General features: G+C 34.0%; 1 protein-coding gene across 1 annotated transcript in view; it reads right to left on the bottom strand.

The window, feature by feature from the left end:
- Positions 1 to 27,323, bottom strand: part of CSMD1 (CUB and Sushi multiple domains 1) — a 1,614,989-nt gene that overhangs the window by 1,414,873 nt on the left and 172,793 nt on the right. The window contains exon 3 of the mRNA XM_063099815.1: positions 13,928 to 14,040. Coding sequence (XP_062955885.1) covers positions 13,928 to 14,040 — 113 coding nt within the window. The remainder of the gene's footprint in view (positions 1 to 13,927; positions 14,041 to 27,323) is intronic.

Raw genomic sequence — 27,323 nt, forward strand, 5'->3', positions numbered from 1 at the left:
GGGGAGATGTTTAATATCATTAAATATAAAAATTTAAGAACTATTTGTATTTTAGCTGGTAGCAAGATACAAATTTATTAAATTTGTGTTAATATTTATATTATACTATTTATATTACTAATATGTATAATACTGATATTTATATTTTATATAAATATGTTATTTATATATATCATATTCATGTTTAAAATTCATTTGGAATATGTTTAATATTTCTATGATTAACATTACTGAATATAAATTGAGTTCGAATAGCTGTAAGCTGGACTTAAACTATAAATCTTCTATTGCTACACATTAAACTGTTCACAATCACAGCAGGTCCTTAGTCTGCACTGGGCACTACTCTAAGCATGTTACATTTAATTCAGTCATTTAATTCTTACAAAGAGCTTATGATGTCAATTATCCTCTAACAGGATTATTATTCATTAATAATAATAACAAAATCATTATTAGTTATTAGTTAATAATAATTATGAGATTATTACTAGTTATTATTGTTAATAATTCTATGTTGTCAAAAATTCTGGTTTTGAAATGTGGAAACTGAAGTAGAAAAGTAGATTAGGTAATTGGCCCAAGGCAAAAAAGTAAGTAATAAAAATAATAAAAATGGGGCTTGAACACAGGGGGGCTAGTTTCAGAGCCCCTGCAATGTCAAAGCTAAGCTATATCACTTCTCAAATCAATGCTGCATCAACAGAAGTGTGTTTTTCATAAAACGGAAGCTTAGACCATTTTATTCCCCATAGATCAGTTCACCTCTGGAACATAATCTCACTTCCTGAAATTCATCAGAAAACGCAAATCAACACAATATATTTTACTAAAAGGAGGCTAACGTATGGTTTTGTATGAGCTTGGAATATCTAGCTTGGAAAACAGAAGTAAAAAAGGAAAATTATAATTATCTTAAAATATAAAAGGAATTGCCACCTAGTTTTAGTCTTTGTATTTTTGGCTTCTCAATTTACTGTGCAGGAAATTTTAAATCCCAGCGCTACATGCCGCTGCGTGAGCAGGAACAAATAGCTTTGCTTCAGCCATCACTTGTAAGTGAGGATTTTAATACTCACCTATATTCATGTGTTTGAAACGAAGTTACACAGAACACCTAGCACAGCCATTTCATTAAAAGTCGTGTCATAAAATCAGCACCCTGAATTCAGAATTGTACCACACAAAAAAATCAGGTTTTTTATTGATGATCAAAAAGAAATAGAGGAACACAGTTTACACAGCATTGCATCATTCTTGTGCAAGACATAACACCTTCCCCTCCGTAAGTGCCATACTGCAGGGCATGTCCACTGTTTTTCATGAAAATGTCCTCAAAGCTAGTGCAATACCACACACATAAACACTTTAAAGCTATATTTGAGTTTACAGAGTTATTTCATACAAATGCTCTGGGTCACTCTAGTGCATGCTTCCCAGATGCACCTTAGAAGAAAGCTACTCATTAGTTCAGAAACACATGTGGTCACTTTTACTAAATCCTAAGTAACATTCACTCTGAGAGCATTTTGCTTCTGTCTATTGGTGTTTTGAGTAATACATCGTGTTCCAGTAGCCTGTCCTGCACCAGGCATGACTGTGAGGAGCGAGAGGGCAATTCATCTAGACTGGCTTCTGTTAGAACTGGCTGCTGAAAACAATGCCAGCGATTTTATTTTTGGTCTATTAGTAAAATGACAGCACTAATTCATTTCACAGAGGAACCCAACAGCTGTCAGATGGCAGTGAGTATAATAGTGCTCATATTACAATTTCGTTATGCTGAGTAAGATTCTTCCACTGGCACAGTTTTATACTGTAAAGTGCTCCAAGTCCTTTCTGAAGGGTGCAAGTGACTCTTCAGTGCACTTACCCACAATAAGTAAAATGAGAAACAACGTACACTATTCACAACTGGGCTTCCAGTTGTTAATTCACCACATTTAAAATGACAAAATTTAGAGAAATGTAAGTGGCAATAAGATGGTCCATAATACAACTTTTTTCCCCAGCCTCATCAAAATGATATACTAGTAGCCAAAACTTTCTGATAAATCTTCTATTAACAATCCTCTTGGCAATGATAAGATGGAAATAAAGACTTTCATTCGTTGGTATTTCATTTTATTCTAAGAAGTTTAAGGAGTACCTTTGAGGTTAAAACCAAAGTGTAATGCCTCCTGTAAATATACAAGCTTCTGAGAAGAAAACACACACAGAAAGGAAACTGTTGGAAGACCAAGCTTGAACACACTTTAGGAAGTGCAGACACTCCTACTGGCCATATCTACACAAAAAATACAATTACAAATGTAGACTTGTAAACAAGCTCTGTGCATACAAATAATATCACAAAATGCATTGATTACCAACTAAGAAGAATAAAGATTTAATCTACCAAAACTCCAGAGTCATCTTGTGCTTGATAAAGGTGACAAAGCTGTCCTGTCCATAACAGCAAAACTATTAAATTGGCCATTGTAGACTCAGCTCCTCTGAAAGCCCACTTACTTTTTCTACTGCATGTTGAGAGTGGGTTAAATAATGAAGATGAACTAACACAGGAGAGAGAATATCTTGCTTCCTAGAGAAGGAAAAAGCTCTAGCTTTAGAGTTGGGGTCCCATACTATGACCACTGGCCACCTGTCTTTGTAAATAAATCTTTATGGAACACAGCCACAATCCCTCACTTAAGTCTTGTGTATGGAGATTTTATACTGCAGCAGCAGAGTCCAGTAATTTAATAGCACACACCAGATAAGCTACAGAGCCAAAAATATTTAGCTCTCTGGCCCTTTACAGAAAAAAATGTGCCCATCTTCTTTAGTGGAACCTGAATTCCAGCTCTTTTCTGCCATGGAATTTCAATGTAACACTTGAACAATTACCTTACCTCTTTTAATAACTCTGTAGAGTAAAGTACCTATCTCTAATGTTTAAAGGATTAAGTGAAAACTAATATATAATAACATTTTTTTACATGTAAACTGTTATTGTGATTGTATAGTTTAATAGGCTAGTTGGCATCTTATATTGAGGTTGCTGAAAATTAAAACAATTACATTAAATGTGGTTAAAATATAATCTAAGGTATGTTGTAAAATGTTAAGGTTGTGCATAATATTGTAATGTGAGTTTGTATTTCACTTGTATTTTATTATAATGTTTTATTTAATTCATTGTTTAAATTGAGAGTCCAAATTGTTAGTGCTATTTTCATCTAGTAGCTTATAAATAAAATGGTACCTCCTTAATTTTTCAGAAACTTCAGTAATAAATATATGAGGATTAATTGTAAACACGTTAATTAGGTTCCTTTGACTTTGTGAACTTAAATAATACAAATATAAATTTGTTATCACCACACTTATAAAAAGCTACAGCTGTTCCCATGATTCATGCATCTAAGCTTTCCTTTTAAAAAAAAAAGTCAAATAAATACAGAAGTTTTTATATACATGCCGGTATTGTGGCATATGGGAAGGTTTTGAGCAAGTGTGAAAGCCTTAAAAAATCAAAAATCAGATCTTGAATGTTAAATCCTCATCTTTATGAGTTAAGATGGATAACACATCCAAAGCTGAAATGTGTTCAGCATCTTACTCCTGCACACAGTCTCCCATTTGTTACCCTCCTACACCCAGGCAGATTTGCAGGAGAAAACCAAAATGTCCCCACACACCAGCTGTCCACTCATCCACCCTCTTCAACTCCCCAAATGTGCTTTCCATTCCATTATTATAATATTTAAAAACATGGTTTAGAAAAAAATATATGCCTGATTGGAAAAACAAAATCTAAACTTAGAAGATATAATTGATTAAGATTACTACCAAAGCTTAGTCAGATGCATACAAATTAATGTTGCAAGCTGGGAGGCCCCAGGCCACTCCTCCTTCATTACATGGGATGGTTTCCTCCCTCCCCTGAGAATATGTATGACATATCAGGTTATGCTATGAAAGAATTGATGTTAAAACTGTCTTCAAGGATGCCAGTTAAAACAAACAAGAAGGCCATCTAAGAAGGACATTTCATCCTGTACTATCAAAAATATGTATTTTGGCCGACTGAAGTAGGATCCTCCACTGTCACTTTTTAGAGAAAAGATTTGGGATAATACAAATAATTGCATAAGTTAATAATTGTCTTTATTTGAAAGTTTAATTTTATTTCCATATCTCATTCTTCTGATCAGTGCTTGGACACATCGAAGATATTTCCTTTTAGGTTTACACTACCACTAAGGAACAATAAGTGAAATAAGCAATTAAAATAAGAAATGTCTGATCATGGATAACGCACTAACTCATGGTGCAATTCTATATGACACCTTTTCAAGTTAATCAACAAAACCAGTGCTTCATTTTGTTGAAACCAGGAATAAAACCAGTAATCAACCATCTCTCAGAGCATGAACCTTGTAGGGGTCAATTGATGAGGTTTCAGATTGATATTTTTGGCTCTATTTAAAGAAAACAATAAAAAAGAAGAAAGAAACTGCACAATGAAGTTGGAAACTTTTTAGACTAACATACCTTTCAAAAATATGCTTAGATTTAGAAACATGGATGCTTGCTTGATATTCAGTAACCTGCCAAACTTAGGTAGCAAGAATATCAGAAATGATAATAAATTTATATGTTAAGTGAAAGTTCAGAATTGGAAATGAACTCTGAATCCCCTGTAGACTGATTTAAAAACTCTGCAGATAAAACAAATATTTGTATCTCTTTTTATCATGTGGATGCACATTTGGCATTGAATTTACTATATACCAGACAGTGAAGCATTTATTAAAGCTGAGCATTCACATATGGCTGCACATTAATTGTAATAATGTAATACACATATTTTTCACAAAAGGGCCTTCTAAGGGGAAACATTTGTCTATCTCCAAAACTGAAAATGAATTTGATTTATTTATGAAATTATAATATATTTTTGCCCTAATTTGAATTTTTAATGCTTATTTCCAGCATTTGTGGTTCCTTTTCTTTTAAGTTAGTATATGTGTTTTTTCTTCGCACAATCCAAATTGATGTCATTCTTTCACTTTTTCTCAAACTAACCGTCTGTGACTGGAAGCAAGTGTAAAAAGGGTAATGTGTCCTTTCCACAGTGAATTCTACTCTATATTATGAAGTTATTTTAAAGTAAGGAAAGAAACAGTTTAACCACAAAACAGCAAAAATACTCACATGAGTTGAAATTTGAGAAAAATGAAAAACTAATCCTTAACTATGATATGCAATTTGACAACTTGTTATAAAATTAGAAAGTGCCACTCAACACTTAAGCAGGAATGAATCTGTTCTTTGCATTCTCACTTAGAAAATCATAGATTCATCATCATTTGGCAATTTTTTTAACTGTCTAAAGAAGACAAAGAGAGACAAAGCATAGAAAAGAGAAATAAAGGTAGACACAGGTGTTCCAAGAATAAGAGAACATAAGCACAAAATGAGAGGGACACAAGCACTAAAGAAAAATGTCATGTAAATCACAATTTAAAACACTGAGGTTGACTTCAAGGCCAATTCTTCAGAACTGGAACAAGAAATTAAAAGTTTCGTATACCAGGTGCTGAGCCATTTGGTTTAAATAGCTAATCTACACTTTTCTGAACACTCATATAAGCATATATGTGTGTATGCTATATGTACACATGGATACACAGATATGCACACATATGCACATTTATGTACTTACACAAATACTTTTATTACAATTTTTACCATAATGGGATCGTGTTGCATATTTTCCAGTTTTATGTATCACATTCTCTCAGGTCAACATATATAGGACTAAAACTAATTCTTTTTATTAACACTGTAACTTTAAATAAAATGTTTTCTTATGATGATCTCTGAAGGAAAGCAGTTACACAGCAGAAAACAAGGAATGTGTGTGTGTGTGGAAGCGGTGTTGCCAGGGCAAAAGATCATCTAAAATCTCAATAGGACTCGCAAGTAGAATTTCTCTTAATAAATTTACAGTGGTCTATTCCTATTGCATCAGAACCTAGATTTTTGTAGCAATGAGAGCAGGTTCATCTTTCAGGAGTAAATGCACATAAATTAAGTTCAAAGAACCAATATATAAAATTGAAATGCCAAATTAACAAATTACAATTCATAGAAATGAGACTATTTACACTGATATTGATATAACAGTCATTTTTTTTTTCACTGTAGGCCAATTTGTGAAGACAAATTGTGATCAGAAGGATGGTTGCTCGGACAAAGAGTCAGAATAACAGAAATAAGACATAAGATAAGCAACAGCAATCAGATGGAAGAACGTTTAATGCCTCGGGATAACAGAGACTATATCATCAATCGACAGAAGCCATTCTGACCTTTTCGTTAGTTACACAACACTTGAGAATTTGATGAAGTCTGTGAGAAGTTTTTTTCTCAGAGAAACACACATATATACAAAGTTGTGTGTATAATTTCACAGCACCCTAGAAACTTAGAGATTTTCCATGCCTCCCAAATTAAGAAAGTCAGACATATAGACTATGAATAAGCTTACAATGAACCAGAATAATTAAAGTCGACTCCCTGCACCTACAACCATAGCAGGGTGGTTGTTCAATGGACTGCAGGACACAAACCTGCTTTTAGGCTTCCTTTTCCTCTGGCTGAGCTGAGTGGACACAACTTTGCCTCTGGCTCTGTGCTTTCATTAGACTTCTGGGACTGTCTAAACTAATTCTATCTTTTATTCTTTCATCAGATATATCAATAGCCATAGGTAATATGTAAGCCTTGCTAGATAAGCTAAATTTGTTTCTTTATGGCAGTTCTGCATCTCTCTTCTCTTTCCAATATTTGATTGTCTTAAAGTGGAACTTTCATGAAGTAATCATATCTCTCCTATATCTGCACTTTTGGGAGATGTTTAGTATTGATGGGCCAACGGCAATAACGGTTTTCTGGTTTTAAAATTTTATTTTATTGTGGTAAGAACACTTAACATGGGAGCTATCCTCCAAACAAATGTTTAAATGTTTTTGACTGTAGGTACAATATTGTACAGCAGATCTCCATAAGTATTTTCAAATGAATAAATATTTATTTTTTCTTTATGCAATAAATATTTCCAAATGTTACTGTAAAACGTTGGATTAGTGTTTCTACAGTACCTAGTGTTGAAAGCTCTGCAAGTGGAGGACAAAGAAGATACTTAGGTCCTGGCAGCTAAGCCTAGAGAAGAGCGAATGTGGGGACCACTAGGTCTGCTCGTGAACAAAAGATGGAAGGGTGTCCTTGCAGCAAGCAGAACTTAGTGGTCCTCACATTGGCCCTGCTCCAGGCTTAGTTCCCCTTGCAGGAGGGAAACCCGGGTTGACCAGCCTAGGTTACCTAAATAGTTAAGAGGAAAGTAATTCTGGATGCTTGCACCTGTTTCAGCCTTCCTAGTTGTTACAAATCCAGAACAGCGCTGGTGCTGGCTGTGGGCAGCTCACTGTGATCCTTCGCTATCACTTTCTTCAGATGACGGAAGTGTTTCTCTCCTGCCAGGTGGCTCATTCTTGTTCCATGCTTTAATTCAGGTAGAGTTTGGGAAATCGCTTCCAGGGAGAAATAAATCAGTGCTGACATTCTAAATAAAGCTTTGAGCTTGAAGGGTAATAATCTAGCTGCTCTTTCTAAATCTGGATCCATAGATGTTAAAGGAAAGAAAATTCTGCTTGAGGGATGTGTCAGAGGTAAATTCCAAATATATTCAGCCAGCAAGGAAACCACTCCTAACGAGAACCCCCTGACCCCTGCCCTGATAATTAATCAGTGGAACCTAGAACAACAGGTCTCTCTTGTAGCCAAGATTCACTTTTCTCTGGTGAAAGATTATGGAGTATATGAAAATGTAGGCCATTCTTTCATAAAATAAATGTATAATAAATGAATAAATGAGTACTACCTAATTTTTAGTTTTTGAGAGTTTAACAGCCTATATTAAGCCAATTATTTTTGCAGAGATTGTTTGTCCATATTGTGGATCATATAATCTCTTTGTCTTTAAATCATCTCAGTGCTTTCTCTTAGAAATTTCTGGGTGAGTGGGTGCGTTAATTAGGAAAAAAAAAATTCAAATCTTTCAATTGTAACACTTACTAGTAGTTTTAGGTTTTGACTGAAAGGAATGTAAACTACTCAATAAAATTAAGTGGAGGTCATGTGTAGATTTTTTACCAAAAAATATATTTGAATATTTACTCTGTGCCAAATGTCAAGGATTCAACGTTTTCTTAAATGCTATTATTGCTCCTAGGGGTACAAAGAAAAATGACCATAGAGAGGGTATATTAAGTGCCATCTAATGGCTAAAGTTAAAAGTGCTATAGGAATTCAGAATTCATTTAATCCATGTTTTCCCTTTTTTCCTTGCATGTATTTTGGACATCAAACTTATTATTTAAAAGTCAGAAGGTGATAAAATTGTAAGTGTATGCAAACAAAAATGCCACACTTTATTTCGCAGTCCAGTGCAATGAATTCAGCCCTTTCTTTAAGGATCTCACAGCATGCGCTTTCAGTGTCCCTTGCTCATGGGTGTGTGGGTCCGATGGCGGAGGCTTGGTGTGGGCTCAGGGGGAGGCCCAGCAGGTCCTCCTTGGCCCCGTGAGACTCCACTCCTGTCGACTTTGTCTTGCTGCAGCGTTTTCCTTCTCTTGTCAAACCACACTTCTCACAATCCTCCATATTTTTACACAAGTCTTTTCCTCACTCAGAAAGATCCTCCTATTATCTGTCTTTCTGGGGAACTTCTACTCAGGGCCTGACACAAAGTAGGCATTTCACACATGAGCTTTTTAAACACATTTTTCAAGACAGAAAAGCAGCTCAAGTGCCAACTGTGGTGATCTCCACCTGGCCCGCACAGAGCTGACCTAACTGTCTTTCACCCTCTTTGTCAGACCACCATGACTGTCATTAGCACCAGGTGTACTCCTTGTTCTACTGAATGCTGTCATCCTCCCTCACTAGTCCACGAAAACAGGCACGAGTCACTTCATCTCTGCATCCCTATCACTTTAAGTGTTGGGTCTCCATTACATGCTCAGTGAATGCTTAGTGAGTAAATGAGGGAAGAAATGAATGAGGAAGTCTGTGTGTCCACTTACATAACCACATACACACCATGTGTGTGTTTATATATGTGTAGACATGTGCATTCATGTGTGCATACATAAGTGTCAATATGTATGCATTTGTGCATGTGCATTTGCATATGTGTGCATACACAAATAAACCTAAATACATGAGGGAATATATAGTGAGTGGGTAAGAAATACAACTTCTGAAGATATGTAGAGTGCTTGACTTCTGCTTCCACTAGTTAGAAGCTATAGGATCTTAGGAAACTGTATTACTGTAATTCACTACCCTACTTACTCTGTCTGATAATAGTAGGTAATTTTACTTCATTTATGGAGTTCTTGTGAGTATTTAATAATATAATGTATGTAAGAGCTCCACACAGTCCAGGCATATCTATCTATCTATCTATTAACCCATCTGTCTACCCACTCATCCATCTGTCATCTATCTACCTACCTATCCATCCACACACATACATATACATTAGTTAGTACAACATAATGTTATAATTGATAGAATGAATGATTTTAAGAAAAAAGAGCATGAAAAAAAAAGAATTCCTTCAGAGCCCAAGGGAGGCCCTTAGACCATCTCCATGGGCAATTGCTTTTCCCACTCCAACAGGTGAATTGTTTATCTTGTATTAAAAACAAATTCCAGCCATAAGCAAAATTTTGCTACTTGTAATGTTGAATTTCTCCTCACTATGCCTCCAGTATTTATTTACTAAAATTGACTTTTAATTGATTTTTATACTTTCAGATTCCTATAGATTTCACGCATAAAATTTAAAGCCAATACTGTATATTTAAAGATGGCACCTTAGGAGGCTGAGATAAATGTTGAATGTGTAAAATTAGTATTTTATGATCAACATATGTCATATATGTGTTTATGTTTAAGAAATTTCCCTTTTTCAGCTACCATGTCAGCTGTCATATTTAAAGCAATCCTAATGAGAATAGATTCCTATTATTTATCAGCTTTGCTTTAACCAAGAATTCAGTTCAACCTTTCTTCTGCCTTTCCAATTTGATTATTGCACATATAAATACCTATAACAAATTATTTTCATTTCGATTTCTTTCAAAAACCTGACATCCCACGAATAAAGTCTTTGCCAATTGTTCAGAAACAATTGGTTCCCAATCTATGGAAATGTCCTATACAAGCAAGTACTGATTCTAGTAAATAAATATTAGACTCACTATTTTGATTCACAGAATTGGTGCTTTCTATTTAAACATGAGTTGTATTATACACAAATATTCTACTTTTCAAAAAATACTGGATCATAAAAAATGCAATAGACTTCAAAAAAACATTTCTCTTACAAAAATAACAGTAAAATGTCAAACTAAATTATAATAATTCATAAAAACTAATTTTTAAAATATAAACAAGATTTAGATTATTAAAAAGTCAATGTATGAAAAAGTTCACAAATAGTTTGTGAACATTTGAAATGCTATTTAGAAAAAAAAGTTGTGCATTAACAAAAAAATTTCATTAAAAAATAAATATTTAGATTTCAGACTTCAGAACCAAAATTACAATAATTGTAAGTCCAAGAGTTTTCATCATATATTCATTACTGTTTCTATCATTTGGTTTACTTCATTACTAATAGGAAAAAATTACTGGAAAATAGAAGCATTCCCTTTTAAAACCAGAAAAAGTAGAAAGAACTTCAAACCGACAGGGTACTTTGGGGTACAATCTCTAGATTATCATGTGTCACAAGTCAATATGTTCTCTTTAATGTCCTTGAGTCTAGAGTTTGTGATGCCTTAATCTTAGGTCAGGTTTTGACCTCCAAATTTTTTTTTTCGAACACAGATGAGCTTTATGACAAAAATAATTACTTTTTTGAACAATTGAGATCTTGATGAAAAAAGACGGCAAATAAAAACACATGATTAGATGCTGTTTATGTACATATTGCTTCAAAACTGGGAATATACAGAAATTTTGATAGTAATCTATGTCACTGTAAATTATATGCAATCCCAATATTTTGGTTATAAATTTATCAAGGAGAATTATGTAAATTCTTTGGTTCACAATGAAGAATACTGTTCAATAACGGAACTAACAAATAAAATACTACAAGAGCACCCTATTAAGTTAGTGATTTTAATTTATTCTGTATTTACCCATTAAAAATGTGTTGATTTTGCTAACAATTTATAAACTTATTTGCTAAGACCCTGAATGGGTCCATATTCAGAAAGTCAAATTCTGTATGAACAATGTTAGTGTGAAACTTATAAATGTTATTTGTTTCTCAGAGTTAAATTCAATGACTGAACACATTAATTAGAATGTTTTAATATATTGTTTCCATACTTATTATGCAGTTTAGTATTTCCATGTATGAATAATATTTTATGTAAATAATACCTATTTCAAACAACTGCTGGAAAACATTTGAGTTCAGTGCCCAGATTATGTTCATTACCAAGGTTATCACATTTAGACAGATCTTAGAAGTTTGGAAGATTTTTTTAATTCAAGCCAATAAATTTAAATTAAAATTTTAAATGGCAATTAGTGAATACTAAATAAATACTAATTTTAATGGGAAGAAAACAGTACTTTTTTAAGAACTATAGAAAATTATTTTTAAAAGCTGATTTAATATTTTATATCTAAATTCAGTCTCCTTAGTGTTCTTGAATAATACATCAAAATTATAATATATTAACCTGAGGGACAGTCTCTTCAAAATAAAAGCTAATGGGAAAGAAGGAAATATGAATAATCAAAAGAAGGATGCTCAGGCAGTTTTAAAACAATTTTAGACCTTTTTCGACCATTATTATTGCTTCAGCTTTATACACACACACACACACACACGTATTTCAGCAGATGTATTTGCATATTTTATACACTGATCTAAATGAAGTCTCACTATTTTTGTAAATATTAGATGATACAATTTTGATTTTGCTGACAAAGTATCTTTTTAACAGTTTTTCTTTTTTTACTTTCAAAATAAGTCTTATATTTACATGTAAATAGACTATATTGTAATAAATCACTATTAAAAATCTAAATTTCAAGAAAAGCTTTTCCACATATCATCATTTAAAAAAAACTTATGGATCTATTCACTTTACTAGTTATTTTTTCAATTTGTCTTTTTGAATAACACAAAAATATTTTTCCAACAGAGACAATCTCACTAATCTTTTTAATTATATCAGTATGACAACCGGTAAACCCACAACAATAGCCAAAAAAAGATTTCATAGAATTATTTATTTGGCCATCACTCAATATCAACAGTTTCAACAGCATTAATCTCAGGAAATCCAGCAAAATATGATATTCAAGTATTAACTTTGTCAGGAAGAAAAGGAAAATTGCCAAGGTTTCTAAAATGTGGAAGCATTATCTATCTTCTCAGTATATATCATATATATTTTTACTGGACAAGAATGCTTCACAGGCAGCTAGTATGGATTGCTTTAGAGATACTTTTGTTAACATCAAGCAAAAAATGAATTATATAAATTTAAGGTTCTAGGAAGTGGTACATAGGGAGAAGCAAATTTGAAAGCTAATAGCACCCATTGGTTTTAAATTAGCCCATTACTTTCCAAAAATTAAATATTCCTTGATAGTCAGTAATATACTTAAAAGTAATTAACCCTTTCCAGCCACTGATGCTGGCTTATGTACAAATGTAGTTTCCTGAAAAACAATATGGCCAGAATAGTATACAATCCTCACCATCAATTCACATATAACTTTAAATAAAAAGATAAATTCGTTTGTTTGTATATCTGCAAAGAGAACATTCTATCCTTTTATTTTCTGATAATTGTACTACATGTAAGTTCAGTTGCACAAACCTCATGTAGATTTTAACTTTCCTGAAGAGTGATTTTTTCCGTACTTCAAAAATCCAAATAAGAATGTATGTACAAGTGACATAGCAGAGAACAGCAACCGAAGTTAACTGCGTGTGCTGTAAAATAGGAATTGGTCTATTTCCCTGCCCATGGTCATGTTTTTTCTTTTAATTCACAGGCTCCACAGTTTGTGTTAAAAATAATAGCTCTTTTATTACATATAAAAGAAAATTTAAGGTCTCTATGTGAAACATGACTAATGTAGACACACTTCACTTTTCAAACTTAAAGTGTTGCTTGTACAAATTCTTAAAATCTAATGCTTGAAATGATCATTTTTTTCTATCAAAGTTCAATCTCTGTTTTATTTTTATGATTTCTTCCAAAAAGCAGCTCAATAATGATAGCGAGACCCTAAAAGTAACTAGGCATAAAATCTGAAGACACTAAAACAAATAAAACAAAATCTCTATGACTTGTGACAATCAAACAGTAAAACCAAATTAATTTTCACAACTAAAAATTTTAACCTTGACAATGAAAGCTCATTTAATGGGATTCCCTTTATTTAAGCACCACCAATTTTGCCCAACAAAAATGTTAAGACAACTCATCTGCATTAAAAATGAACTCTTCGAGTCATAGGAGTGCTATTAACTTGTATTCATAATTTTCAAAACTTCTCCACTTCAAAACAACAAAAATAAAAGCCAGTAAATAAAAGTTCTACAAATAAAGGAAAATTGTAAACATTCTTTGTGCTAGAAAGTTTGACAATTATAGCAAATAGTGTTATCCAATTGCCAGTATATTACACAAAAGTCAAAGGTTTATAACATGAAATCACATGTGACACAGTGGCTTAGATTTTCATTACGAGAGTTAATCCAGCATAGCATGTACTAGATCATTTGGACAATGAATGTGTGTGCAGAGCACAGGAAATCTCCTACCTTCATACAGTGCTTTAAAGCCCTGGGCACTCACAGCAAAGTCTGTCGTGAACCACAGAGTGAGGATAGATCCCGTGCTCACTATAGAGGAGGGTAGCTGAAATCCGGATAATCTAAATAAAAAAAAATAAAAAAAAAACAAAACGAAAAAACATGAATATAGTTTAAAAAGTATGAATTTGTTTGTAAAGCTTGGTAAAGTCATTTGATAACTCTTTTAACTATGCTATATTTATCTGAAGTATGCCATTAAACTATTAGATCACCCATACACATGGAGTTGCTAGGTAATTGACATTAAGCATTTTTAAGCATCAGAGTTGGTAGTATCTTCAGAGACAGTTCTCTCTTCGAATTTTACGATATACCATTATCTTCAAAGGAGCATATGGAAAATAACAGAGCAGTGCAAAGTTGTCCTTACACATGCTGCACAAAACACTGTGATTTTTCATGTGCTTTTGAGTTTATTCTTTTCCCCCTATATTATTAAGTAGTCAGTTGTCACATCTCATATTGAATGTGCTTATTCTTAATATCTCCCCTAAAAAAACTGCAGTTTCTCTTGAAAAGAAATTGTACCAGCCATTGCATAATAAATAAAAATCAATTACTACCTTACTAGCAGAGGTCAAATGAATCAATCTTAATGTTTGGCTTTCAAGATGCATCTTTTGGGCTCTAAGAAACGTTTTTCATCTACACTATATTTGGATATATTGAAAAATTTTACTGATTGAACTATTACAATCATATGCATAATGCTTTAAAAACTGGCAGCTTTTCCATAGGTCAAAGAGAGGTTTCATCAACTTATATTTTGCCTAAAGTTTCCTAATTAAATAGGTTTGTCTACAGATAGGTAATTTAGTGTAAACTGAACACAAAGTTCTGATGCCAAAAGAAAGCAGCCCAAATGTTCATCCCCTACAGGAGAAATTTTGGCTTGCCAGTCATTACAGAATCAGTACTCTGGACCTAATCAAGAGGATTTACTATGCCCAAATAATGAAATAATAGATTAATCACAGAAACAACAAGCTAAAAAATAAAAAAGTCATATTTAAGTAACAGAATAATTCTACAAATGCTTCTAAAATCTATGACATACTGTTTCATTTTTCAGTATATTCATTTTATGTCAATTAGTTTAATTTTTACTTCAGTTTTATTTAAAAAACAAAACAGAACAAAACAAAAACTCTCATTAATTCCTAACCTCAATCTACAGCCAAACCATAATTTCTTATAAATCAATTTAAAACTCATTTTCCTAATTAAAATATATTTATAACAGGCAAGGTGTGTGTGTATGTGTGCGCGCGCGCGCACGCACAAACATTTGTGAGCTCAAACATGAAAACCTTACAAAGCCAACTACAAAAGCTACTTAATTACATTTCATTTGTGAAATGGTGTGTTTTGGATGGATTCAGAGCAGTGCTATTGGGGAGAGTGGGACACCTGGCATGCCAAAGGTAGGAGGCTGTGAATGTCCAGGGGGCGAATTAATCCTCAGATTGCTCTATGATCTATGAGAGGTCTCCCAAAACAAGACCTGAGAAGACCCACATTCTGCTAAATAGCTTGCATTTCCATCTTTTAAAACCCGTATGCTTCTGAGCTCCCGAGGCCTGGCTTATCCTTTTTGACCCTTCTGTGGCCATCTTTTTTTCCCCTCCACCTTTCGGTTCATCACTTTTTTCCATTTAATATGATTCCTAGATTTGTGTGGATTCTCACCTGTTCTCAAATTACATCCACATTCGTGAACTACAATATCTGATCACCTAAAGAACTTCATTTGTTCTCTTTATTTTTTCCATTGAATGTCAATCTGAACCATTCCCAAATAGTCCATTCACATGAAGAACTAAATAATTGGTAAGTGGGAAAATAAACCCTTGTTTATCATCTGTCATACAAACAGACTCCTTGCTGTTATCTAATGTTATCTAATGTAATGTAGAAAGCAACTTAGTGAAGCAAACATTGACTCCAGAAAGGAAATCAACAACACCGAGTTTAGATCTTCTGTAACCAAAACCCAGCAAGGATACAAAATTCACCAACATCATTGGACAGCAGGATCTAATCAACATTTATAGATCACTCCACTCAAAAAGAACAGAATACACATTTCTTTAAGTTCCCATAGAACCTATAGTAAGATATACCATATCTTAAGCCACAAAACAAACCTCAACAAATTTAAGAGAATTGAAATCACACAGAGTGTGACAGCAATGAAATTAAACTAGAAATCAAGAAGAGAAAAAGGCAGAAAAATCTTCATTCACTTGGAAACTAAACAACACACCTCTAAATAATCCATGGATCAAACAGGAAGTCTCAAGGGAAATAAAAACAAACAATGAAATGAATAAAAATAAAAATACAATATATTAAAATTAGTAAGACTTAGCTAAAAAGTTCTCAGACAGTAATTAATAGCACTAAAAGCAAACATGAGAAAAGAGAAAAACTCTCCAAACACTAATCCGAGCTCTTACTTCAAGAACCTAGAAAAAGAAGAGCAAAATAAACCTAAAGCAAACCAAAGGCAAAAAACAAGAAAAGATAAATACAGAAATCAATAAAATGTAAAAAAACAATAGAGAAAAACAGTGAAACAAAGAACTGATATTTTGAAAAGATCAATAAAATTGACAAACATTTAGCACAACTGACAAGAAAAGATAGGGAGTTTAGAAGATACAAACCCTCAATATCATGAATGAAACCACAAATAATACTTTGGGCCCAGAAGATATCAAAAAGATAATAAAAGGATACTACAAAAACTCTACATACATAAATTTGGCAACTAAGATTAAATAAGCCACTTCCTCAAAAAACACAAAGTATCATGACTTACCCAATAGAAGATAGATAATGTGAATAACCCTATAGCAAGTAAAACTCCGCAAAAAGAAATATCCAGGCCCAAATGGTTTTACGGGAGAATTCTATCAGGCATTTAAAGAATTAACACCAATTCTACACAATCTCTTCAAGAAAACAGAAGTGGATGGAACACTGTCCTACTCATTTTATGGCACTAGCACTACCCTTTGTTATGGACTAAATTGTGCCCCTCCACTCCAATTTATGTGTTGAAACCCTAATCCTCCACATGACTGTGTTTGGAAAGAGGATCTTTAGGAGTTAATTAAGGTTAAAAGAGGTCAAAAGGGCAGGACTCAATAGGATTAGTACTCTTACAAAAATAAGAAGAAAGATCCTTCTCTACAGGCACACACTGAGAAAAGGCCACGTGAGCACACTGGGAGAAGGCTACTGTCTACAAGTCAGGAAGACAACCCTCACCAGGAACCAACTATCCTGGCACGCTGATCTTAGAGTTCCACCCTCCAGAACTGTGAGAAAATATATTTCTATTGTTTAAGTCATTCAGTCTGTGGTACTTTGTGATAGCAGCCTGAGCAGACTAAGACAGTCTAATACCGAAACTGGACAAATACAAAGAAAAGAAGAAGAAGAGAGAAGGAAAAGAAAAAATGAACCAGTATCACTCATAAATAAAGATGCAAAACTTCTTAAGCAATATATACATAAGCAATATGTAACAAGAATTATACACCATAACTGAGTGATGTGCATTCCAGGAATGTAAGGATGGTTCAATATTTAAAAGTCAATCAATATAATCTGCAATACAAATAGGCTAAAAAAAGAAACATCAGAAGATTAGTAATCTATGTAGAAAAAAACATTTGACAAAACTACATATCTAATCATGAGAAAACTTCTCAGTATAATACAAATGGAGAAAAGCTTCTCCAACTTGACAAAGAATATCATCCAAAACCTTACAGATAACAATACACTTAGTGGTGAAAGAGTAAATGCTCCCCCTAAGGTTGGGAATAAGGCAAGGATGTCTGCTTTTGCCATTCTTATTCAACATTGTGCTGGAAGATCCTGCCAGTGCAATAAGGCAAGAAAAATAAATAAATAAATAAATCCATACAGTTCAAAAAGGAAGAAATGAAGTGGTCACTATTTACAGATGATTGGACTGCCTACATGAAAAAATGCCAAGGAATCTATTAAAAAAAATATTTTAGAACTAATACATGAGATCAGCAAGTGTATGGGATACACAATAAACATGCAAAAATCAATTATATTTCTACATACGAGCAATGAACACATGGGCAACAAAATTAAAATTACAACATCATTTACAGTCACTCAAAACTTAGAAGTGTAGGTGTAAATTTAACAAAATATATACAAGACTGTACACTGAAAACTATACAATGCTGAAGAAATAAATTTTTTGAAAAACCTAAATAAACGGAAAGATATGCCATGTTAACTATAAAGATGTCAATTCTCACCAAATTAGTATACGTGTTTGACATAATTTCTATCAAATCTCAGCAACATTTTTGTTGATATAGACAATATTCTAAAATTTATATGGAAAATAAAAAAAAAATACCTCAAACAATTTGAAAAAGAATAAAATAAATCAGTCTACTTGATCTTAAGACTTATTTTATAGCTACAGTAATCAAGACCATCTTGTGTTGGCAACTTGGCAAAGGTATAACACACATATATCAGTGGATCAGAACAGAGAACCCAGAAATAGACTTCACAAATATCCCCATCTTACTTTTGACAATAGTCTAAAAGCAGCCCAATAGAAGAATTCAACAAATTGTGCTGGAACAACAGTATGTCAATAGGCAAAAAAAAAAAAAAAGAGCCTAGACCTAAGTCCTAAGTTTAACACCTTATATGATAATCAACTCAATATGGCTCAAAAACATAAATGTTAAATGTAAAACTATAACACTTTTAGGGGGAAAAAAATAAGAGAAAATTTTCGGAGCCTAGGAATAGGCAAAATGTTTCCAGACTTGACACCAAAATGATGATAGAGAAGAAAAGACAAAAAATAAACAAACAAAAAAACCCCAATAAATTGGACTATAAGAATTTAAAATTTTTGCTCTGGGAAAGATGCTGTTAAGATGAAAGTACATAATACAGACTGGAGACCATATTTGCAAACCATGTATCTGACAAAGGACAAGTACCTGAAATATATAGTAAGCTCTCAAGACTCAGCAGTAAAAATGAACAATCCGATTAGGAAAAAATGGGCAAAGGACAGAAAGAGCCTCATACCTGAAAGATATACAGATGGCAAATAAGCACAAGTTCCACATCTTCAGTCATTAGAGAAATGCAAATTAAAACCACAGAGAAATGTCAGTACACACCTATCAGAGAGGCTGAAACAAAACAAAACAGAACAAAAAAAAAAACGAGTGGCAACATCAAGGGCTTGCTAAAATGTGGAGAAAATATTTGCCTGTGTATTGCTAGTGAGAGTGTAAAATGGTACAGCCACTCTGGAAAACAGCTTGACATTTTCTTAAAAATCTAAACATGTAACTACCATGTGACTCAACAATTATTCTTGTTATTTACTCCAGAAATTTTTATGGTGATGAAAATATTCTACATCTTTGTTGTATCAAGTCAGGATCCTGGCAGTGGTATTGTACTGCAGTTTTGTAAGGTGTTTCCATTAGGGGACTGGCAAAGAGCACACAGAATCTCTCTGTATAATTTTTTTCATCTATACTTGAATCTGTAATTATTTCAAATTAAGTAATTAAGTAGAAAAATACATTGGAAAGGTTGAGAGTGGGAGGCACTCAAGAAAATATTAATGAAGATTAAATGATCAACTTAGTCAAAAATCAAAAAATAGTATTTAATAACAAAACATTGTCTCATAAGAGTCCAGTAATAAATTAAAACAAAAGTCTAAGGGATTGTTTAATTTAGTAATTATCCATTTTGAAGTTTTAAATATCTAATAGCCTAAGTTTAGGTATCAAATAATATGATAGCACTTTAAAATAAATGCAATTTCATTTTCTCTTTAATGAGTTTTATAAAGAATTGTAATTATAAAGGAACACGGACCAACTACATTAGCTCAGAAAAAAGTAACAACACGCTAACTGTAGACGAAATATATACACGTCATCTGTCTTCAAATACCTGAAATGGAATGGATTCATTTATGTTAGAGTGCAAAATCATGGAGTCCTCCACTGGCTGAGGGGGCTGTAGAAAGAATGAGTTGATCCAGTGGACCATAAAGAACCCACAAGAGTAAAATTTGTAATTAAGATGTTTATAATCTTTACTCTATCATACCAGCTGGGAGTGAAGAATCTTATAAGAACAGCTGGGGAAGCTCACTCGTTGGCAGTTCTGCAAACCTGCTACTGAGGACACTCTTCAGTACATCAGTGAGTGTTCTTTGCATGAGGACCATTGGGATAAATTTTATTGTTATTTAACTTTCTTTGAAGAATCCCTAATTCTTATGATTAACTGATCTATTTTTAGCAACCATGGAGCTGGTCAAGTTTCCCTCTTAATGTTGGCTAATAGAAAATCTAGAGCCAAAGTTCTGGCCTTTCCTAAACAACAAATAAACAAATAAATCTCATTCCAGAGTCCATTGATTCGTATGCCTTCTAATTCTTACCTTGCAGCAGTCCATGTATCTTTATATCTCTGAAGGCCACCTTATTTCTCATTATAACTAATCCAGGTATTGATAAAGTAATGTATCAATTAAAGGAAGAAAGAAAAATAAAGAACATTGGTTAGCTTTCCCCTCTTCATTTTCTCTATCAAGCCAGGTATTACCTACGACATAGGAGCATTAGACCCATTTTTCACATGCTGTGACTCAGAAAATTAGTATTTCAGAGAATTAAGTTGATGCCATATTTTAAGCCAGTTTGAGATGCCTGGAATGTAAATCTAGCTACAAATGCAACTTTCCCTGTTTATGGTTTTAATTTCCTGCCACAATTTTGCCTAAATAGACCAAGCAGGTGTGTTACTACATAGTCTGGCCAACCTGGGCAGCAGCTGGCCCTAAAGGCTAAGCTGTAAAAGGGTTTTTTTCACCCCAAACCTAAGTCTGCCCTAACATCTATGCCATAGGTGCTAATGTAGAAAATGACCCTGTTACCTTTATTCAAAGCATTAGGTTTTTATTTGGGGCCCTAGTGGAATCATTTGTAAAAGGAAAAAAAAAATGTTAAGAAAGGAATTTGCTGTGAGAACAGTGACAAGAAATCAATTTCATTCTTAGTAAAAAAAAGTACTCTTAGTTAATGCTTGGTCCAACATGCTTCTCTCTTTCTATCTTTTTCTAGTGGCATCCCTGTTGTCCTGTAGAACCTCATTTACTATATTTTCTACTGAGAGAAAGAAATCCCCCTTCCACATCCAGTGATGTGGGTAGATGATGGAGCATGTCTGTCAGACCTGAGCAACTGTTAGGTAATGGAGGAACGATCTGTGGCAGCACTTTGATATTCCAGGTACACATTCACTTGGAAGAAACATGAGTTCCACAATTGAACAACTTTATTTTTCTTCCATCTCTCGAGAAATGCCTAGGACTAATTGCACATAAGGGTAAACCCAAAATATTTTGCCATGTGCTATCATCCAAGGTATTCAAATCACTGATACCGGTGGAATAGCCTTGAATATTAAAAGTGGTAATGCTGAAAAAAAAAAAAAAAGGCAAATTCAGTGAAAAGCTAAACAGCGTCAGAAGGCCAGTGTGAATGCAGCTAATTTCGCATACATCAATAAAGGAGTTGTAACTCTAGTAAATGAAGGTGCACTTTTAAATTACACATCATACCTACTGTATAATCTGTAATGTTTTGATTTTAAAATGTCAAATATCTTTATAACTACTGTTTAGTTAAGTTGTTAAATGCATATCTTAAGTAAATTAGAAAACAATTACTAAGTTAAATCTTTTTCCAAGGAATGTAATTGCTTTAAAGAAAATCTCTGTAAAGCCCAATGTTGCTAAACTCACATTAATACTCAGTATTTGACAACATCACATTTCATGCATATGCCAGTGTAGATATCCTCATAATATAGCTTATGAAAACGCTTGGCCTACCAGTAGGAGTGAGATTAGAAACATACCATAGGAGCTAGCAATGATCTCAGAGAGTAATTTATTCAATGTTTTACTAGTGAAATTAATTTCCTCAAAAAGAGTTTCTCAGCAAGATACTACCCAGGGCTTGTGTGAGTCCTTTGAAGGCTGAGAAATAAATTCCCCACAGGCAGTTCATTTCACTATTAACTAATAACTTGCTTAGATTTTTAGGAATCTCTCTATCTCTATTATGTTCAAGTATTGGTCCCATTATACATTATTTGGAATAGTTTACATGCCATGGGATAAAATATGGGATTTAACGTTTTTCAAAAAGCTATCCATTTTGTGGCTGATACTATTGTTTTGAAATTTATTAACTCTATTAGCTGCTTTATTTGAGCCTGAATCTTACCATATGTTTAGTTGAAGTACAATATTGGATAATCAGAATCAATTTTTCATTAATTCAAAATATTTACTGAACAGCTACTAAAAGATACATTTATGGTTAACACATTTTCTGCACTGAAGAAACTTATAGTCTAAAGTAAAAAATAGAAAAATAAATAGGAATAGTCTGGAAGTAAGTAAATCAGGATAATACACATAGATGCCTTGAGCATCTGTGTGTATTATCCTTCTATCATCCAGATTTGATGGTCAGATAGTATGGGGATATTATGATATACCAAATGTTATTGACAACCTGTGAATATTTCAACAAAATGTAACAATTATCATATACCCCACCATATCCTAACTTCCTTTTTAGTCTTTAAAAAAAAAAAAAACATGGGAGTAATATCTGGGAGTAAACTTTCTTCAACTCAGAGAGGTTGACATAGTCCAAGAATTAAAATGGTATACATTAATTTTTTTAAATGTATTTTCCAAATCACCAAAAAAGTATTATTATGGCTAAATGTGCCCCCAAAGTTTCATGTATTTGAACTTAATCTCCACTGTAACAGTGTTAAGTGGGTGGGAAATACAATTATGATTATTGAAAGTTGGGGCCTTAAACAGGTGATCAGATTGTGGGGACAATGCCCTTGTGAATGGAATAATCCATTAATGGAGTGATGGGTGTGGCTCTGAGGGCTTTAAAAAGACACCATGTGAGCAGATTAGCTCTCCTGCTCAGCCATTCACCATGTAATACCCTGCATCATTGTTGAGAATCACCACCAAGAAAAAATCCCTCACTGATTGTGCCCCCTGGACTGTGGACTTTCCAGACCAAAATTGTAAGAAATAAATTCTATTTCTTTATAAATTCCTCAGTTTCAGGTGTTCTAAGCAACAGAAATGAACTAATACAGTTATGTAATTATACGTAAAGAAAGGAAATTTGCCTGTAAATTAATGTAACTATTGTGTAATAGTGACAACAATCTTATGATAACCCATAGATGTAGCAAGAAGACTGAGATTAATTTCTGGATGGCACATTTATATGTTGGATAGTCAGAAAATAGAATATATTCTGTAAATTCAGAAGTTTTATATTTATGGTTATTGAATTAGTATCTTCTCTGTAAAATAACTATTTATTTCTGAAAGTTATTCAATGTTCTGTTTTAGAATCTGTCCACGACTATTTGTAGGTATAGGAAGGTTTTCTTTATTACAGGAGAATTTTAAAGTAGGAAGAGGCATTAGATGATATTAGATATCAAGTATTTCAGCTTTTTATTTTATGGAGAAGAGAAATTATGATTAGAAATATTGAGTGGCTTTATAGGGTTTTCCTGATGTAGGGATGGGGACAGATTTTTTTAAAATTAATTATTTATTTTTTTTACATTCTAAGACGTTGTTGCAGAGCAGTCGTGGGGGAGGGGAGAAGAGAAAGGGAGGGAGGGGGGGGGAGGAGGAGGAAGGAGGGAGGCTGGGGCATGGCTGAGGCCCGCGGCCCCCCTCTCATTCTGGCAGGGGAGCCCACGGGGCTTGCAGTGGTGGCTCAGTGGTCATTACTGGGCTGGATGCAGATGTTGGAGGATGTGGCTAATGCCCTCAGGACCCCCTCCCTACCTTGTCTTGGAGGGATGGGGACAATTTGGACAACAAGAAGTGGTCATGCCTCTGAGAAAACTGATGAACCCAGAGAGACTAGGAGGTCTGAGAGCAGGGGTGGCTGTGAGTTTTGACCTAGGTAAAGTCCTAGGAGGTCACCATCCTCTTGGAAAGTCCCTCCTGCCGTTATTGGTGCTAACATTGAAATCTACATGATTTCAGATCAGTGTGCGGGAACCATCTAAAGACTCCTGAGCCTAAGAGAAGGATAAGGGGCGCCCTGCATGGTGCTGAATACATAGACTGGATGAGTAACATGGCCTTTGCAACCGGGTTTGGATACTTGTTATAAAAGGCTAGATGCAATAAATTACATCTCAGATTGTATCAGTAGAAGGCAGAGGGAGATCTGGTACCAGATGATTCTTCAACCCCTGGTGCTTTGGGCTCATATAATACCTTCAGATAGATACCATCCAGGGAAGATGGAAGCAAACAGGCAAAATTCTGAAAAGATTGAATTAAACACACACACACACACACACACACACACACACACACAAACACACACATAACACTCTGAAGGGGCTGAGCACAACTAGATGTTACCAAATGAAAGTTTCTGTGATCATATGGAAAGAGACTCAGGGTAGAGATTACTGTAAAATCCTTTAAAAAAGTTGTATTCTTTTTGACATAACTTTTGATCTTTGAAAATAATACCTGTTACATTTATTTTTCTGTTACGTTCAACATATCACTTATTTCGAACAATTAATATAAAATATATAAATCTACTCTCAGTGTCGACTTCAATTACAGATTTTTTGTACAAAATATATAAACTATACACACACACACACACACACATATGTGAGGGAACTTCAAAAAGTTCATGGAAGAATTGACGTTATCTTTTAATTCTATCTTCCACAAACTCTTTGAAGTATGTGTAAGCCATTGTATAATTTTGTTTCTTAAAAACGTGTTGAATGTTAAACTCAGGGATCATCACTTAATATAACCTCTCTTGGACATAAACTGAGTTAAGTTAAATATCTTACACTTCCCTTAAACTTAGGTTTTCAAATTTCTTCTCTTTGATATGCCACTTCATTGGCCCAGAAGTAAAGGTATTTCAAGTAGCTACTGTACTTGAAGTCTTCATTGCTATTCTTATTAGGGAATTAAGTCATGTGTCTTATTGCCATGCTAGACAGCCTCGAGTACAGATGTGGCAGGTCTGTGTTGCCTGTTTTTGTCCTCTGTGAAGCACGCATCACGGCTGTGTGAATCTGGCTTGACTTCAGAGTAAAAGCAGTTAGTCATCTGGTTTTATTCCTTTATCATAGCCCAACACTGAGATGCTAGCCACTCTAGGTTGTAATTATTAGTAGTCCCCAAAAGTTTAGAAGTAAAACATGTTGTAAAGTTGCACATTTACAAAAGCCTGAGAAAAGATTTTATGTTCACTTGTCCTCCATTCACTTAACCTTAAATTTTAAACACAATACAACTAGGAGTATCAACTTTGTATAAAGAAAAATCAGGGCATCTTGTAGCAAGACAGCTAGACAGTTACCTCACATCCACAGAGGCAAAGCATCTTTTTCTATTGTCTGGTGTTTATTAGAAATTTACAGTAATTCTAGGTAGCTTATCTGCCTTTAAATAGTAATTTAGAAGGAATACCTAAATGATTTGCTTGTGCCATTTTGAAATTGTTTTCTATACTAATTTCTGGAATAAAAAGTCTATATACTTAAGAGATGTGTAATGTGTGTATCTGTCTATGTGTCTGTGGATGTGTAGACATAGACATAAGTAATCATATATTTTCCTATAATAAACTAGAAAAAATTTTTATGACACTTTTAGCAATAATGTGCATGTTTTCAATGCTTGAAAAATGCACATACTATAGACATTTCTGGGCTTTTTTATAATTGGCAATTCTTTATTAATAATCCTGAATTAATGTGAAATTTGGTTATTTTTGTTGTTAATTTTTAATATAAATTGTACAAGAGTACCTTGAAAAGTTTGTGGAAAAACAAAAGTAAAAGATAATATGAATCTTTCCATTAACTTTTTTGAAGACCCCCCTCACATCCATTTAGGATGCACACACATGGTGTTTTCATAGCTTATACATAGTGAAATGATGGATACTGTCAAGCTTTTTTTCATACCTGTGAAGACTAATACGTGTATAACTGGACAGATCCCTTAAAAATAAGAATTGAAAATCTTGGGGGAAAAACACAGTTGAATAATATAATGCACAATTAACTTTCTTATCAGGTGTTCTTCTGAGAGATAGATGTTTGCTTTCCAGAAGCACCGTGCCTGTGTTCATGAATGTCTTCAGTTATATCTTGAAAACATAAGAGATTTCCAGTAGTCTTATCACTTCTCAATAATGAAAATACTCTTATCTAATTTCCCCTCATAATTTTGGTGTGGTTGCTCTTCAAAAGCTCTGTATATGTGTGTAAATATAGATGTACACACATACATCTGTATGCACACACACATATATGAACATACACGAAATGTATCTCTTTTGAATGAAGAGAAAACAGTGTCCTTTCACTTCAAAATGTTTTGAAAGCAGCAGCCAAGTTTGGTCGTTTGCCAGTTCCTGCTAGCAATTGGGAAAAATAAATAGATTAGCTTTTATAATTTGTTGGATCAGAAAATAGCAAAAGAATAAGACTCATTTCATTACAGAGGGACAAGGTACACATCGATTGAGATGGCAGAGGAAGTGCAGGTTTGGAGGCTATACTCAAGAGAGGAATGAGCACACCGAGGGTTGATCTCACACTGGGCACCCCAAGAGCTGGGCCTCGATATCCCAAGCAGTGGTAGCTCCAGGAGGGCAGGGGTGTGTTCACTTAGGCTCAGGCCACAGGCTAAGTAAGGTCCCCCATGATCCCACCCGTCAGAACCAGGGTTTCATCGACTCCCGGAGAACTCCTTTCCCATCAGATGGTATGGAATGAGGGGTCCTCTTCTGGTTTGGGGCCGAGGCTCATGATTCATACCGGTGGTCGCCAGGCAGGCAGTGGAGATGAGATAAAAGGAGCCAGCGCCTGGAGAACGCAGCTGAGCTTTGGCTCTCAGGGGCTGCGTTTCACTGGATGTGGAACTGCACGTGATTGCCAGGTTTTTTAGGATCAGCCAGAAAGAATAAAGGCATAAAAAAATCCAATTTTTAAATTATGGAAATTAGTTTAAAAAAAAAAAAAAAACTCGCTGTGCTGGTCCCACAAAACAAGTCCGTGCTGTAATTGATCCCGTGTGTGCCCCTCTGGTCTCTTCGTAAGTCCGGTGCTGTCTTTCTCCCAGGAGTTAGGCATGGGGTTTCTCACACTATGTACACCA

This window comes from Cynocephalus volans, chromosome 1 (assembly GCF_027409185.1).
Source record: "Cynocephalus volans isolate mCynVol1 chromosome 1, mCynVol1.pri, whole genome shotgun sequence".
NCBI lineage: Eukaryota > Metazoa > Chordata > Mammalia > Dermoptera > Cynocephalidae > Cynocephalus > Cynocephalus volans.